The 16646-nt window shown below is 44.3% G+C and overlaps 1 protein-coding gene across 1 annotated transcript; it reads right to left on the bottom strand.

The window, feature by feature from the left end:
• Positions 1 to 1003: 1003 nt before the first annotated feature.
• On the bottom strand, positions 1004 to 16465 carry LOC119430470 (cytochrome P450 3A40-like). The gene is made up of 11 exons (XM_037697884.1): positions 16355 to 16465; positions 16049 to 16168; positions 13704 to 13789; positions 13469 to 13611; positions 13229 to 13353; positions 12908 to 12992; positions 7905 to 8065; positions 7575 to 7801; positions 7294 to 7456; positions 7171 to 7216; positions 1004 to 1119 (listed from the first exon to the last, which is right to left on the bottom strand). Exons 1-11 carry the CDS (start codon positions 16463 to 16465, stop codon positions 1091 to 1093), a joined length of 1296 nt encoding a protein of 431 aa, XP_037553812.1. The 3' UTR covers positions 1004 to 1090.
• Positions 16466 to 16646: the final 181 nt, after the last annotated feature.

Genomic DNA, 16646 nt, shown 5'->3' with positions numbered 1-16646 from the left:
TGCATAACATCTGTAAATTCAAATCAGTCAGGTAAATATAGAAAAAAATACATCTATAGTATAACATCTGGAGGTGACACTTTGTTCAGGTAAATGAAATGAAGCCATTCTTTGGTTAAAAAAAAGACAGCTTTTAGATGGGCTTCATAGACGTTGAATATTCAGATAAACTGAACAGTCAATAAAAACTAATTGTTAAAAGAGTAAATTGTGAGACATCCAACGTTGTTCGATCAAACTGGTCAATATTCAGTCTAGAAAGTTCCTGTGGGAACTATGACGGGGACCGCCACACTGCTGCTAAACTAAATTGTTGATTTGGCTGTACTACTGTATGTGTTGGGGTTCGCGCTCAGCTACCTCTATACCAAATTTCAGCTCAGTATGCCAAAAACTTAATAAGTCAGTCATTTTTTCTATCGCTAAGGCGGCCATCTTGGATTTTGATCTGGATTCAGTATGTGATTGGGAACATTCTCAGCTATAACCTCACCAAATTTCAGCACTACGTGTGTAAAAATAGCAGAGTTAAAGCCGTTTAAATGTAGCTTTGGTGGCCATCTTGAATTTTTACATTTGAATTCATTATTTAATGGGCATTGCTCTCAGGAACCAACACAGCAAATTTCAGCTGAATAGCTCTAAAAACAGATGAGTTATCATTTTTTTTTTTCCCTTTTAGCTACAGCAGCCATCTTGGATATCTAATTTGCATCAGGAACATATAACAACTCGCTCTCAGCAATGACCAGAGTAAATTTCAGCTCAAATTCTCAAAGAATGACTGAGTTATTGTCAATGTTGTGTTTGCTGAGGTAGCTGTGGCAGCCATCTTGACTCAAAATGGCTCCAAACAATCAGAATACATCTGAGGTTGTTTTGATACAACATTTCTGGGGGTACTCATTGTGATTCAGACCGCATTAAAGTTGACAGAAGACTAAGATATAAAGTTAAGAAACCTGTTTCTAGGTGCATAATAATAAAGGTGCTGCCTTTACTAGGCAGTCCCCAATAAAGAAATGTTAACTCGTTAACAAAGAATATTTGATAGAAACTAGGTAGATGATATTTGAAGATAGTAATCTTGTTATGATTTTCTTGGAACAAACTTCAGTTCTATGTCATATAAGCTTCGCCCTTTAAGGCCTTCGCTTTAGTGGGTTTATCCCGTTATGCAGAGCATAAGCACTGAAAAAAATTAGTCCACGCCCACCTGCTGTGTGGGCCCTACCCGGTCCGTATAAATTACGTTAAGAGCGGGAAATCGGCTCCCATTTTTTCTTCAGCGAGCTAATATAGCACTGTCAGAAGAACAAAGAAGATAAATTGTGTAAATGACCAACCTTTGCGAAAGATGCTTGGCCCGGCAGTCGACCTCCGGTCGTCCGGTGAGTTCTCCTCCCCGAGGAGAAGATGACAGCAGTCTTATTCCAAGGTAAGCGTCGTGGAACATTTCCCAGTGACAGGTCACTACACGCTGGACAACGCCATCTTGTGTTTTTTCCTCTTATCGCCGACCCTCGGGGCGAACCGGATGGTTCCTCCGGGGCAAGGTGTGCTCAGCTGCAGCCCCCGCTGCTCATTCCCTCCCGGGGAGCGTAGTGTAGGTGGAGGGGGGCTGAGTGAATGCTCACCCCATCCCACCTCGTTTTCGCATCGGCGATCACACCGCTCCCGGCCGACAGCGCCCTCAGGGGTTGCCCGGCGGAACCCGGGAGGAGGCTGACATGAAGGGACCCCCTTTTTCTACGTCCCTCGCCTTTTCCCGCCAGTTCGGATGATCGGCGGAAAGGTTATTTTTCACTGACGTGTTTTTCCAGGCAGCCGCAGTTAGCAACAACGTGCGCTGCTAGCATATAGCATGTCCAAGGGACTGAAGGCCGCAGACCTGCCTTGGAGACAAAGAACTCCTTCTGTAAGGCAACTGACGCTATTCCTCGGTTCCCTCCCCTGGAGCCAAGCCTCGCGGAAGCTTCCGGAGCGAAGCTGTCCAGGTCGGAGCAGCGTCCCGTCCCTCCGGAGGAACCAGACGGCGACCAAAGCTCTCCAATCGAGCCCACCGACGTGTTTTCAGGCAACCGCAGTTAGCAACAACATGCGCTGCTAGCATTTAGCATGTCGAAAAGGCTGAGACCTCAGACCTGCCGGAGGAGACTAAGAGCTCCCTGTGTAGATCGGCAGACGCCATCCTCAACATGTGCGCCGCTCCCTCGGGTTGCCTGTCGAGGATTGTAGCATGGATGACGGTAATCCAACGTTCCATCTGGCTCCGTCACTCTCCATTGCTGCCGGAAAAGCTGCACAAAGACCGGATGGAGGGCCCCATCTCATCGGACGCGCTGTTCGGAAGCAGCTTGACGTCCATGCTGACGAATTCGAAGCAGTCGGAGGAGACGTCGGAAGCTGTACGCCATCTCATCTAGCCGCGCGGCTCATTCCGTCCTCCAGCCCGCTGGAGAGATCGTCAAAAGCAGAGGCAGAGACATCGACGCTCCACGGCAGCAGCAGCTTCGTCTCGCCCAGCTCCACCACCCGCCCCGCCCGCCAGAGACCACCCCTCCTCAGTCCGGCAGCCTGCACTTCAGCGTTTTCCCCAGAGATCGCCTGCAGACGGCGCTCGGAGCAAACAAACCGCAGAGCTCACGGGGGAGAAGTTTTAAGAAATGACGGTCTGCGGAGGATGTGTGTATAAATGACACAGGAATTGAATAAATGATTTTTCAAAGATCAAAACGCCTGTTTTTAGCCAGTCTGTAAGCTCGGATGAGCTCACAGCCGCTACACACCCTCCACTCATAAAGAGCCGGTGTCCTTAAATAAAGGTTTTTTAAATCCACCGCCGCTCCCTCACATGCCCAGACGCTCACGTGACACCACGGTAAGCGAAATAACTTGTTGTCAATCAGGCCCGCACGATCACCTCCCAACGGTGTTTACGCGCTCCCGAGCGAGACAAGCAGCCTCCATCCAACGGCACTGTGTCGATGATGCACGCACAGCTGCCCGGCGCTCACCGGCCCACATCGGGATAAATGTGGGACCGCAGGCCGGGTCCGGTGGAGGTCCCTGCTCTCAGCGAAAACAACACACGCCTCTCCTGTATGAACGCGAGTGGCCGTCATCCACCGCGTCCCAGCGATCAGCAGCTCACGGCGGCATAAGCGTGAGACAGCTGAATGAATCCAATGACGGGCCCCGCCCTCAGCGAGAGCGGCGCGCGTCCCTCCAGAGGAAACGTGCGCTCCCGCGAGGCTCACAACCTTCACTTCATCAGCTGACACACGCCTCGCCTCAGCACACACCGCCCCGCCCGGACATGAAGGTTGGTCCGCGATCCAGTCACAGCGCGCGGGCGCGCGCAGAACAGCCCTTTCGAGAAAGCCTCGCCTTGGGTCACGCGGAAAACATTTCCGCGACGCATGACGGCGGTCGAGGCGGAGGTTTGGATGACATCCGTTCAAAACACGGCACATCATTTAAACGCACGTCCACTCCACGAACGTCACGCAGAGTGGTTAAAAACATGCTCACCGGACAGATGGAGGGACAGAGTGTTATGCAAGGGTTACACGCTGCAGTTTGCAACCCGACCCCCTCCGTTCGGAGGAGTTATAGAGACGGTCCTGTCATCACCAGACCAAGTCTCAGCCTTAAATGCAGAAATCCAAGAGCTTCTGATAAAAGGTGTAATCTCAAGAGTTCCCAACGAGGAGGAAAACACAGGGTTTTACTCAAGCTACTTCCTGGTCCCCGAAAGGACCGGAGGGATGAGACCGATTCTGGATCTGTCAGCTTTCATCAAAGCGATCATGAACAGATTTTTTCACATGTTGATGAACAGACAGCTGTTGGACAACATCCAGGAAAACGACTGGTTTGTCTCCATCGTTTTAAAAGATGCCTATTTTCACACACCAATCATCCCAAAACACAGAAAATTTCTGCGTTTCGCCTTTCAAGGGATGAAGTACCAGTACAACAGGTTGCCTTTTTTGGGTACTCCCTCGCGCCTCGTACGTTCTCAAGTGTGTGGAGACAGCCCTGCATCCACTGCACAAGCAGGGATGAGGGTTTTGTTTTTACCTGGACGACCTGCTGCCCCTGTCTCACTCCAGACAGGAAGCATTGATACAGGCTCAGGTGTTAGCATCACACCTGCTAAATCTGGTTTTCGCCATACTGGAAGAAAAGCTCGATTTTCCCGGCCCAGATAATTGTTATCTGGGAGTGGAATTAAACTCAATTACCATGACGGCTCGTTTATCACAAACAAGAATCGACACTCTAAAAACCAATTACGCCACGTAAGACCTGGCAAAGTGGTAACAGCTGTCTCCGTCATGAAGCTGTTGGGAATGACGTCATCAGCTCACACAGTGGTCCCGCTGGGTTTGTTACACATGAGGCGCCTCCAGAGGTGGTTTACGCGTCTGCGTGTGGATCCAGTAAAACAAAAGAGACGGATGATCACTGTCCCTCCCTCCATGGGAGCAGACCTCCGACACTGGGGAAACACCCTGGCTCTGTCAGAGGGAGTCCCCGTCAGCAGATCCACGTCACGTGTCAGTCTTCACGGACGCGTCTCTGTCAGGTTGGGGTGGGGAACATGCCTATCTCAAGCAGTAGGGGCGCTGTGGCCCCACCGCACATCAGCCCACATCAATGTTTTGGAGTGTCGCACAGTGCTGAATGTGATTCAACTTTTTGCTCCCGTGCTACAGAATCAACACGTGTTGATTCACACAGACAACATGGTGACTGCTGCGTACATAAACCGCCAGGGGGGTGTGCGTTCAGCCCAGATGTTACACATTGCGCGGAAGCTACTGAGTTGGGTTCATCAAACCTGCTTTTATTAGAGCAGTTTACATATCCGATGTTCTGAACAGAGGGGCTGATGTGACGTCCAAGGGCGGCCCACGTTATGTGGACCGGATCCTCCATCCGGATCTGATGTTTTTCAGACGCAGCAGAAGTTGGCAAAGCAGCTGTGGACCTGTTTGCGATGCGAGAAGAACGCTCAATGTCAACTACGGTTTTCCCTGAGCCCGCGAGACGATCCATCGCTGGGGGGGGACGCATTTGCTCACAGTCGGTGGCCCAAAACGCTTTTTACGCGTTTCTTTCCCCCCCACCTCCTCTGTTTTTTACGGTCCATGAACCGAGTTCAAGAGGAGGGATTGACAGCCCTCCTTGGTGGCTCCCGGCGTGTGAACGCACTATGGTTCCCAGGCCTGCAACGTCTGTTGTTGGGTCGCCGTGGAACTGTCATGGAGGAAGGATGCTCTCCTTCAGGCAGGAGGAGCGACCAAGAGTTACCCAGAAATAGGTCAACACCGGTGGGTCTGACCGCTGAGCGGTTCCACTTAGAGGATGGGTCTCCCTCAGGAGATAGTGTGCACAATTCAAGATTCACGTGCTGCATCTACCACAGTTCTGTACACATCAAGGGGACGGCTTTTCAGCGCTGGTGCACAGAGAAGGTTTAGAGACCACCTCATGCCTTTTAAGCGGCGTGTTGTTTTTCTACAACAGCTGATGGATAGGGAGTTGGCTTTCAGTACGCTTTAACGTACGATTGCAGCCATCTCTTCCTGCCACAAAGGGTTTGGAGTCAGAACAGCTTTTATCACCCGCTGATGAAGCGGTTTCTAAAAGGTGTACAGAGATGTAGGCCTGTTTTCACGCCCACTTGTTTTCCACAGTGGGTTTAACGCTGGTCCTGCGAGCCCTGATCAAAGCTTCAATTGAGCCTCTGGATCAGGTTTCATTTAAATTCTTGTCTCTTTTAACAGCCCTGTTGCTGGTTTTAACACCCGCTAAGAGGGTAAGTAATTATCTGCCCTCTCTGTTGCTTCGTCATGCCTTAGAATTAGGCTGACGGGCAGCTCAGCTGATTTAAGACCAACCCAGCTTTTATGCCTAAAACATCACGAGCTCTTTTAAATCAAGAGTGATATCGTTGGAGGGGTTTTTTCCCCCCCCACAGATCAGAAGAGGAAGCATCTTTTCATCTTCTCTGCCCGGTGCGGGCGTTTGACGTGTTACATAACGCACACAGCTGCAATGCGTTTCAAACTCAACAATGGTTTGTGCATTATAGAGATGTTTCTACAGGTCGCCGTTATCCATCCAGCGCTTATCACACTGGCTGTGTGAGGCCTTTTCTGAAGCCTACAGAGCATCAGATTTAGAGCCTCCTGTCAACCTCTAAGCACACTCGACCAGGGGTATCGCATCTTCGACTGCTCTGCATAATGGTTTGTCAATGCAGGACATTTGCACTGCGGTTGCATGGTCAACACCCTGCTCATTTATTCGCTTTTACCTACGTGATGTAACGGCTCGTTCCATGACACATTCTGTCCTTAGTGCTCTAACAGAATGAATATTGTTGTTCTCATGGAACTCTGTTTAAGCTCACTTCTGTCTGCATGCATTACAGTGTGAGATGTTGTTATCAGTCACAAGTCGTGTCTGTGATTTTGGTTATATTGTCACTAATCAGTTCATGATTATTGTTACCAATCAGTTCAATTGATTTATAATCAATTTATGGACATTAATCTGTTTATACTGTTCAGCCATGAACCAGTTGGTTCATGCCCCCCTCTTTTCAACTTCTTCTTCCCGTTGAAAGTTTTCCGGGGTATTCATGCTTTGTCAGAACGCATAGCTACACAACATGCGTCTGTGCATGGCACATAATTACGCGATGCGTAGTTATGCACATGGGGAGCTGAGTGACAAGACGTTTTTTGGGCAAGCTTCCGCTTCTTACTGTGTTCGAATGGACCCAGTGAGGCGAGGACCACATCGGCTTCGCCCTTTACCCACTAAAGCGAAGGCCTTAAAGGGCGAAGCTTATATGACATAGAACGTTGGTTACGTACTGTAACCCCAGATTCTATGAATATAAGCGTAGCCCTTTAAGCGTCGGGCCTCACTGGCTCCTAAATGGCTGAAGAAAAAAGCTATTTTGGGAGCCGATTTCCCGCTCTTAACGTAATTTATACGGACCGGGTAGGGCCCACACAGCAGGTGGGCGTGGACTAATTTTTTTCAGTGCTTATGCTCTGCATAACGGGATAAACCCACTAAAGCGAAGGCCTTAAAGGGCTACGCTTATATTCATAGAATCTGGGGTTACAGTACGTAACCAACGTTTTATGGGCTTGGTGGGTTGAAATATCCAGTTAAACTCCAGTGGAATCTGAAGATGAGAAAAAAACGGAAATTAATCAGTGACGTGGCAGTTGAGCCGAGTTCAGCGGGGTGACTTCGTCTTACCGAAGTGTCTTTGCAGGTTTCCAAGGTGTAACTCTGCAGGAGGCGCACGATGACCATCTTCATGACGAGCATCGCGTAGCGCATCCCAACGCAGTTACGAGGGCCGAGGCCAAACGGCATGTAGGCGTACGGGTTCAGGTCTGCCTCGTTCTCCTTACTGAACCTGCACAGACCAGATTAAGGTGTCAAACTGAGACGTTCCGACAAGGACATAAAATGAGTCATCCTCAAACAGAAACTGTGAAAATGCAGCATCGATCTCGTGTTCTATGTCAATTTACCTCTCTGGTTTGAAAAGCTCAGGCGAGCTCCAAAACCGCGGGTCCTTGTGTAACAAATGCACCGGAACCCCAACTAATGTTCCCTCGGGGATGGTGATCCCATTTATCTGCACGGTCTTTTTGCAAACCCTATCAAGCCGGGGTGCGGTGGAAATCAAACGCATCGACTCGTAAATAACCTGGTCCAGGTACTGCAGATTATACAGGTCGGTGTACGAAATGGGAGTCTGGATGAGAGATTAAAAAGTGGGAGGACAAAGAAGAGAAAAAGTAAAGGATTCTAAGTAATGTGTTGAATCATAAATAATAATTTAAGAACAGTTATTGTACATCTTCATGCAGGTTAGCATCGATCTCTTCCTGTAAGGTCTGCATCACATCAGGGTTCGTGGCCAGATTGTAGAAAATGAAAGACAGAGTTGTACTGGTCGTCTCGTAGCCAGCAAAGATGAACATCAAGGCCTGAGAAAGGATCTCATGTTCAGTCAAACCTACAACACAAGCATCACAAAAACGCATCACACTCACGTCAAGGTCTCACTGAAAAGATAACTGGTTAAGCAGTGTTGATTTAGTCAACATGATTCAAGGAGGTGGTGAAATTAAAAGTGTTTGATTTAACCAAATGTGCATTTTACTTTGGTCTATTATTAAAAACTGGGAAACAGCTGCTTGAGAAATAACTAACAATGAAAAAGTTTAAAAACACAATAAAGTAGTCCCTCACTACTTCGCGGTTCGTTTTTGCGGACTCTATCATGGTTTTTCAAAATAAGACTGGACATGACACACAATTAGCTGATTGATGGATGAGCTGCAAGATCGGCATGAAATTTTTATTTAAAATTAATTATTTTAAATTATTTAGCACCTGCTGCACCTGTGTGCAGCCCACAGCTGCAGAAAAAGCTCCCTCCTGCAGCATGTCAGATCTCCACTCTGCAGTGGAAAAGTGGGCGTGGCCAAGAGCGCCAGCAGAGTGCAACCAGAGGCAGAGAGCTGAGATCATAACACGCTGTGCTCTTTTATAGCGTTTAGAGTTTGGAAAATTGTTAGGGACATTGCAAGAGTGTAGAAAGGGTTTTAAATGCCTTAATATATACCTGTATATAAATACAAAAAATAAATAAAAAAATACTACTTACTACTACAGTAATTACTAAAATAAACTAGTACTTACTACTACTACTTCTGCACATAATTGCGTTCCATCTCATGTACCACATGAGATGACAATAAAGTTTACTTGCGCCGCTCAAGGTGGCTGCATGTTGGAGCAGCTCTGTTACTTTCATTCCAAGATTTTGCTTTTGGAAACTTTAATTCCTGGTTTTCTGGATGTAAATCACATTTTTTGGATGATTGTTTCCTCTGGTATCGGATGCTGTGCAGCTGGAAGGATTTTTACTGAAACTTTTTTAGTTTCACACATTTGCTATGATGCGTAACCATGGCAACAAGGCAGTTTTCTACAACCAACAGCTGCTGATTAACATCTCAAAAGCTCAAATAATATCTCAACTACAGCCCCAAATCTCAAATGAGTTGAAAAGGATGTTCTGTGGACGCATTCTCATCTACCTGCTGGCTATGCTCGAGTGCCTGACCACTGAGATCCTGGAACTAGCAGGAAACATGGGTCATGACAGCGGAAGGATGGGATCATCCCTCGGCACCTACAGTATGTGGCTGAAAACTAAAGGGGACGGGGCCTTTCAGTCAGTGGCCCCCCAGGCTGTGGAACAGTTTGCCCCTGCAACTTCGTTTTGCTGACTCTGTTGAGTGACGAGGAGCTCGGCAGACTGCTGGGAGGATTGGCCATCACTCTGGGAGTAGTTCTGCCCAGCATCCTGGCGGTCCTACGGCCCGGGGGAACCGAGAGGCCAGCCGAGTCCGGGTGGACGGATCGGACGGCATCTGCAGCCAGTTTCTTAGGATCCACTGTGGGATGGACCTTTACAAGAAATCCTTCCTGTCTACAGCCATCAGCATCTAACACATCTCTTAATGAAATGAGGATAAAGAGCTACAACAACAAATAATTTTCCTTTGGGATTAATAAATTATTTTTGAATTGAATTAAATTGAACTTAGACTACTGTATCCCTACTTCGCGGTTTTTCACTGATCGCGGGTGGGGGGGGCATGGTTCCAAAGCCCCGTGACAAACGAGGGACTACTTTACTCAGCTATTTTTTAAGTGTTAATAATAATTAAATACTGGCCAAAATGTCTTGTTATATGTAATATATATATATAAATGTATACCTAATTGTAATTTCTAATCTTGTGTTAGAGTAAAGCAGAAAAACCAGTGAACATCTTCACTGGACTGTATCAGTTCCTTCAGTTTAGGAGGTTTCATTTATTCTCTGTAGGACTGAGTTTTGTCTCAGGCATGAAATTTTACTTCAACTTTGTCCCAGCTGATTGCTTATTTCAGATAAACTAATTCTTACTGAAACACTTTTACAACAGTGAATAAACATTTCTTCACACATTGTTGTGCCATTTGTGCTCCTGGTGGGAAAACGGTGACTGTATGGGATGTTAAAAAGCAGAGAGGCAGCTGGATGTTTCTGGTGCAAACAGTCGGTCTGCTCAAGAGACTAAAACTGCGTGAAATACATTTTTTTTTTCCTACATCTTGATGTGAAAATGATGTTTGTAGAGATAAAACTACAAGCGCAGTGGCACAATAAAAATTAAATAAAATTCAGGGTTCAGTAAACATCGAGATGTTTTCCAGTCTTTTGTTTAACTTTGTGATGCTGGTATTAAAATATATTTTAGAAAGACAATTTGTTTTAAACACAGTTCATACATTGTCTTTGCAGCAAGGATACAGTTTCAGTGACATCCTTATATTTGCATCTATTTACCGTATTTTTCAGACTATAAGGTGCACTTAAAATCCTTTAATTTTCTCAAAAATCGTCAGTGAGCCTTATAATCTGGTGCGCCTTATGTATTAATTCTGGTTGTGCTTGCTGACTTCGAACTGATTTTATGTGGTACACGGCGCTCAAAATCTGTCTGAATGAACTTGTTTTGTTTAATGCGCCTTATAATCCGGTGCACCTTATTGTCCAAAAAATACGATACCTTTTAAAACGTTGCCTTAACCTGTTATCTCTGGAGCTCCATGTTGCAAACATACTCAAAACTGTTCTCTCTGTTCTGAACATTACCATCAATATTGGAGCACATAATGTTGCTGTTGTTCTTTCGGCTGCGCCCCTTCGGCAGGCGTTGCCACAGCGAGCAAAATCTCCAAAGATTTTGGCAATTGTTTTGTGTCAAATGCCCTTCCTGGTGCAACATGGGCTCGAACATGCGGCCACAGGATTAAGAGACCGTGGCTAGGCCTGTCGCGATAAACAATAAATCAATTAATCGCATGATAAATGAAAATTATCAACCTCATTTTCATTTATCAGCTTTATTGTTTCTTCGTGTGTCTCTCTCTTTCTACTGAAGACACTGGATGACAAAAGGCTCAACTCCGGTGCTCTTCACTGACCCCTCCCTTTCTCTTTAAAATCTGTTTTAACCATTCAAAATCGTGTTTTTGGATCGTTAAAAGCAGCTAATCTGAGAAGCTAAACTACGAGTTAAGCTAACAGGCCGACCTTGGGGAAAAAACCTCCGTCTTGTCGAAGCTCCAAAATTCATGGTTGAAACCTGTGCCTTCGTGTAAAAAGTTGGTTTTCTCTACAAAAAGAAGCTGAGAACTTGTTTACTGTTTTTTTTTTTTTTTTTATTAAAAGCTTTGTGTAAAAAATGCTATGCTAAAGAGCTCAAACCACATTGAGCGTCTGGCATTTTGAGAAGCGAAAACAAGGAAGGAGAGACAGCCCATGTCATGTCAAGGGGCCTCCCTCCCATTTTTCTTACAGAGACACGCTACTCGCTCCCTCACTATCTATCCTTCGGTTCAAACAGTCTTATACTGACATCCGGTGGTCGAAAAAAGGAACTACACTCTAAAATCAACATTTTTTTCTTAAATGTGACAATAAGTAGTAATTATTGTCAAATTTCAAACAATTTTATTGTTTATCTAAATAATTTCTGAGACAATTAATCGCCCAGCAAAATTGGTTATTGTGACAAGCCTAATCGTGGCACTGACCACTGAGATACTGCAGCCGGAGCAAATAACCTGAAATTGTTCAACTACTGTGTACCCAGCACATATTTTACACTTTTGCACTCAGGTGAACCAGAACCTTTGCAATAGGGTGGCCAGAAGAGGGTCTCTGACAATCCATTTGTAGTTTGCTTATTGTTTTACAATGAAGTAAACCTTGTACATTTTACAAAAAAGAAATAAAAGAAAATGAACTGAAAAGAGTTTACTTGCCAACAGATCAGAGACAGGAGATATGCGTTACCTCGGATGTCTTGATACCTTCTGTGCTGACTAGGGCTTTAACAGACTACTCGAGTAATCGACAGGTCGATTCCTAGGACATCTATCGAGTTTTTAAATTTCCCGTTGAGTATTCGCAGTGACGTCATTGTGTCACTTGATCCGCACCGGGCTACTGGTAGAAGCTACCAAATGGATTCCTCCCAGCAGATGGACAGGCCCAATCTTGGCAAACAGGTAGAAATAAATCAATAGTCTGGAAATATTTCACTAAAGATGAATCTTCTGGTTCAACTACCGTAAGGAAACAGAAAATGAAGCAACTTCCTGACTGTTTGGAGCTCTTTGCGAACCAGTGTTATACCATATTCTGTGACCACCGTATATTGTGACCGTAGGGGGTGGTGTTGCATGCACTGTTGCAGGTCACAGAATATGGTGCAACACCGGGTCCAATGACCGAACCAGAACCAGCTTCTTCTGACTTCGTTTTACAAACAAAAAGCAAAAAATATTAATCTCTAAACCTATTAAAAAACCTATAAACATATTAATCTTTAAATTAAACCTAATGCGCACCACAGCTGCCAGTGGTGCGGTGTGGTCGTCCACCTCACTGTTTTTAGTTTCGTTTTTTACGTGCTGCACGTTATTTCTTTCACTTTTGCAGCTTAATAATAATAATAATAATAATAATAAGTAATAGTTTTGGTTTTCCTGTGACTTATTTGCAGTATGATAAATGGTAGGAGCATAATATACTCTCCCAATGTTTTGTTGGTCTTTTTTTGTTTTGTAAATAATAAATTGTGTTTTTTTGCGGTTTTATTTTTTATTTATTTTTTCATCTCGAGCTCCTATGACGTCATCAACTACTCGAGTTCTACTCGAGTTTTATTATGTTAATGTCGAGTTTAAAAATTATGTAGTCGTTCAACCCCTAGTGCTGACAGCATACCTTTAGTTGGTTGCTCCTCTTCGTTTTTTATGTCCGCGTCTGGGATCTCGCTTTGAATCATCACCTGCAGGAAGTCTCCTCGAGTCTGGATGAGCACAGACAACCATCAGCTTTTACCTATAATTCTTATCCACATATGATATTTGAATAAGCCAGGACGGCACAACATTAGCTGGTAAATGATTGTAAAATGAATGTTTTTTTTTTTTTTTCAGATTACAGGATGTGGAAGTCTTCTTTTGCTAAAAGTGAGCTGGGCTTATGGCTGGAATTACTTTAAATCAGAAACTGAAAGTTAAATATGAACAAAGCCATGCTTACAGATTCATCTGTTTGATGTTGGTCTTTAAATTTCTTGATGATGTTGTAGAAAAAGTCCACACTGGGTCTCGATAGCATTTCAATTTTGAAGAGCTTCAGCAGATAACGACCTAAGGGAAACACCACTAAAAGAAAAAAACAAACAAACAAAAAAACAACAACACCATAATAGAGTTGTTAAAACTAAATCGCATGCTCTTACTAATGAACTCATCTTGAACAAGAACAAGCAGCGCATACTCAGTAACAAAAAAAGTCGAAAGTTGATTTTCATTATCTTCTGCATGTGAGTGTTAACGGGATCATCAGGATTGTTTATCGAGTCGATTTCCACACTGAAGGAAGCACTGGTCACCACATCCAAACTGAACGGTGCCACAAATCTGAAAAAAAAAAAAAAAAGTAATAGCCACCATGTCTATTTGTTTAAGAAAAAAACATTGCATTAATTTACAGTAATACATCAATAACATACTTTTTAACCTCTACGGGCTCATTCAAATTCATTTCCCCGAGTTTTGCCACAAGTCGGTCTGCGAAGCGAGCAATGAAGGGAAAAACCTTCAAGAAAAGAGGAAAACAAACTGTGATGCAGGCAGCGTGTTGTCTGTTCTCTGCAATTTAAAGCACTTGGAGACACAGGGGTGGGTAGAATATATCTGGATCAAAACAACATTCTGTTCTTCCTGTACCAGGGTTAAATCTCACACCAACTTATAGTTCTGATCTAAATCTGATGGAATATCTGTGTAAAAGGGGCAGTAACAAAACACAAAATGGTAATACTGTATTTTTTGCTGTATAAGTCACACCTTTTTGCATAAATTTGCAAGTCCTGCGACTTATACACCAAAGCAACTAATATCTGTTTTTTCCCCATATTTATAACCCAATTTTTGTCTGAGATCTGACGATTTCATTCACTCGTACGTGGAAAATATTGAACACTACCATTTTCAGCCACTAGAGGGCCCTCGACTAACATGGCAAGCCAAGTGTCTCATTAATAGGTAAAAGTGGCTATTAATGAGACACTTGGCTTGCCATACCAAGCCACCTTCGTCTCACTCCGGAACTTCTGGAGCAAACGTCAAATCAGCTGCATTTTGTCGTGCCGCCCAGGTGAAATGCAGCTGATTTGACCATTAAAGTGCATTTATTAAGGAAAAGTTCAACCGAGACACACCATTACTATAATGTTGAGCAAACAAACAATTGTTTTTAGGCGTTAATCTTATTAAATTCTTGTTAAAGTTCTCCCTCTGCGCTCCTGCAGCCGCCGTTTGGCAGTGTAGTGAGTCACGTGAGGTACGTGTCACTTGTTGTATGACAAATATATGTGTATATATTTATGCATACTTTTCACGAGTTCTTCATTTTTCTGACTGTAATGTCGTGCATTGAATTTAACAGAAATGTAACGAGAGACGTTGTTTATCTTTGACCCATCAAATGAATGGAATCATTTATTTTCAGAATCAAAGTTTAACATCAAACATTTACATTAATTTGGCAAAATATGAAAATAATAACAGACAGTTTCACAGAAAATGAACTTCAAATCACTCGGCGGTGATTTGAGGACTTTGCTTCAGACATTTCTAAAAATATCTGTACTGATTTATGAGAGAGAAGAGTTTAAGATTAAATTGAGATTTATCTTACAGAGGAAATATGTGAGGGAATTTAATCTGTTTGACCAGAAGTTGCACGCTCCGTCCGATCTCAGCTTCTCACGGTACACTTGGTCAAAATAGAACCATCTACCTGTTGATGATGAATCAGCCTTGGAGTAGTTCCTTTCTGACTCGTTTCAGCGTCTCCGTCGAGAGCTACCAAACCTTCAGAGAGTCGTGCGCGGTTAGCTCAAAACAGAATTATAATCCCCAAAAAACCTCTGGATTCTTCATTGCTCTGAAGCTTTCAGAACCGACTGCACTCTCAATCTTGGAACTCTCACGTTCTCCAGAACTCTCAATCTAACATGAACTGGGGAGTTGCCACATTTTATTTGGGTCGACTTCCTGTTCAATTTAGAGCTTTCTGATTCGTGGAAGGACCAGAAAGAGGAGTGGTTTTGACGTAAGGTGTTTATCAACAGTCGAGGTCAGAGAATGAAACTTGTTTAACATACAGAAAAGATTATTGCAGAAGCAGCAGACTTTTTGGAGTCTACTCTTGGTAATCTTCTGAAAAAGTTTAAACATGACATTTCTTCTTCAGTAAACATTTAGCTGACCGAAGCCTCAACTTTCACACACTTACGACTTGCTCATTTCAGACAGAAAATCAAGAAAGGCATATTCAGGTGATTTCTTTTTGGAATGAGGAATAAAAATCATTACTTACTGTTTATGTAAAATAAAGATGAGTAGTTCTTTTCAACCTATAAGCATTGAGTGAAACTACCACAATTGATTATTAAAACATTTGTAAAACAGTAATGATTATAGAGGATTGTCTTTTCTGCTTGATTAATTCAAGAAAGAAAGACATCAGATGGCCCAGACTTATTCAGATCAATGAAAATAACAGTCTCTGTCCATCTGGTAGATTTGAGGTCATCTGGTTCACTACAGCAGCAAATTGATTTTTGGCACAACACCAGCCCACGTTTGCGGGTGGTCAGCGGTGACACATAATATATGCGACTTATATGGCAAAGTGTCTTATTTATGTTTTTTCCACTTTATTAGACATTTTTGGACTAATGTGACTTACGCGCGGTGCAACATGTACAGTAAATAGTGTAAAATGAGCTTGAGTGTTAAGACTGTGGAGTCCTTACAAGTGATTCATGACCAGACATGAGATATCTACCTGTTTCAGTCTCCCACTGGTGAAGCAGGGAGAGATTGTGCTGCGAATTCGTTTCCACCGTTCATCTTTAACGACTGTAATTGCATCCTCCAAAGGTCCGCCCGTCGCTCCAATAAAGTCCTGCAAACAACAGACAACATGTTTAGATTCTGCAGAGTGCTCCGAAAATTCATTGCAGTCACTGTGCAAGAGGCAGGGGACACCCTGGACAGGTCTCCAGTCCATCACAGGGACACATAGAGACAAACAACCAACTCTGACCAGTTCACCAGTTGCTGCTCATTTCTGACGGACGTGCCGTCCTACCTGTGCCGCACCCTCATTCCACCTACACGGAGAGGGCGCAGACACCGCAGGAACCGCAGCGGCCGGCTGGTCAGACTGAAAGCCTGTTTGGCGTTGGCCGCTCTCTCTCATGGGTTTGGAGCTGCATCTAATAAGTTTCATCCTGTGGCGCTCCTTGGATCCTATCAGCTCCTCTCAGGTTCCTGCTGTCGGCTTGGATAAGGGAAGTTCTGCACTGCGGTAAAGTCCAAGATTGCATCAGTCACCGTTTTCTGCTGTATTCCTTCATCATGCTCAGGTTTTGTTTCGATTG

This window comes from Nematolebias whitei, chromosome 1 (genome assembly GCF_014905685.2).
Source record: "Nematolebias whitei isolate Nwh7 chromosome 1, NemWhi1, whole genome shotgun sequence".
Taxonomy (NCBI): domain Eukaryota; kingdom Metazoa; phylum Chordata; class Actinopteri; order Cyprinodontiformes; family Rivulidae; genus Nematolebias; species Nematolebias whitei.
Note: the sequence above shows the minus strand (reverse complement) of the source record. Positions and strands in the feature narration are given on the sequence as shown.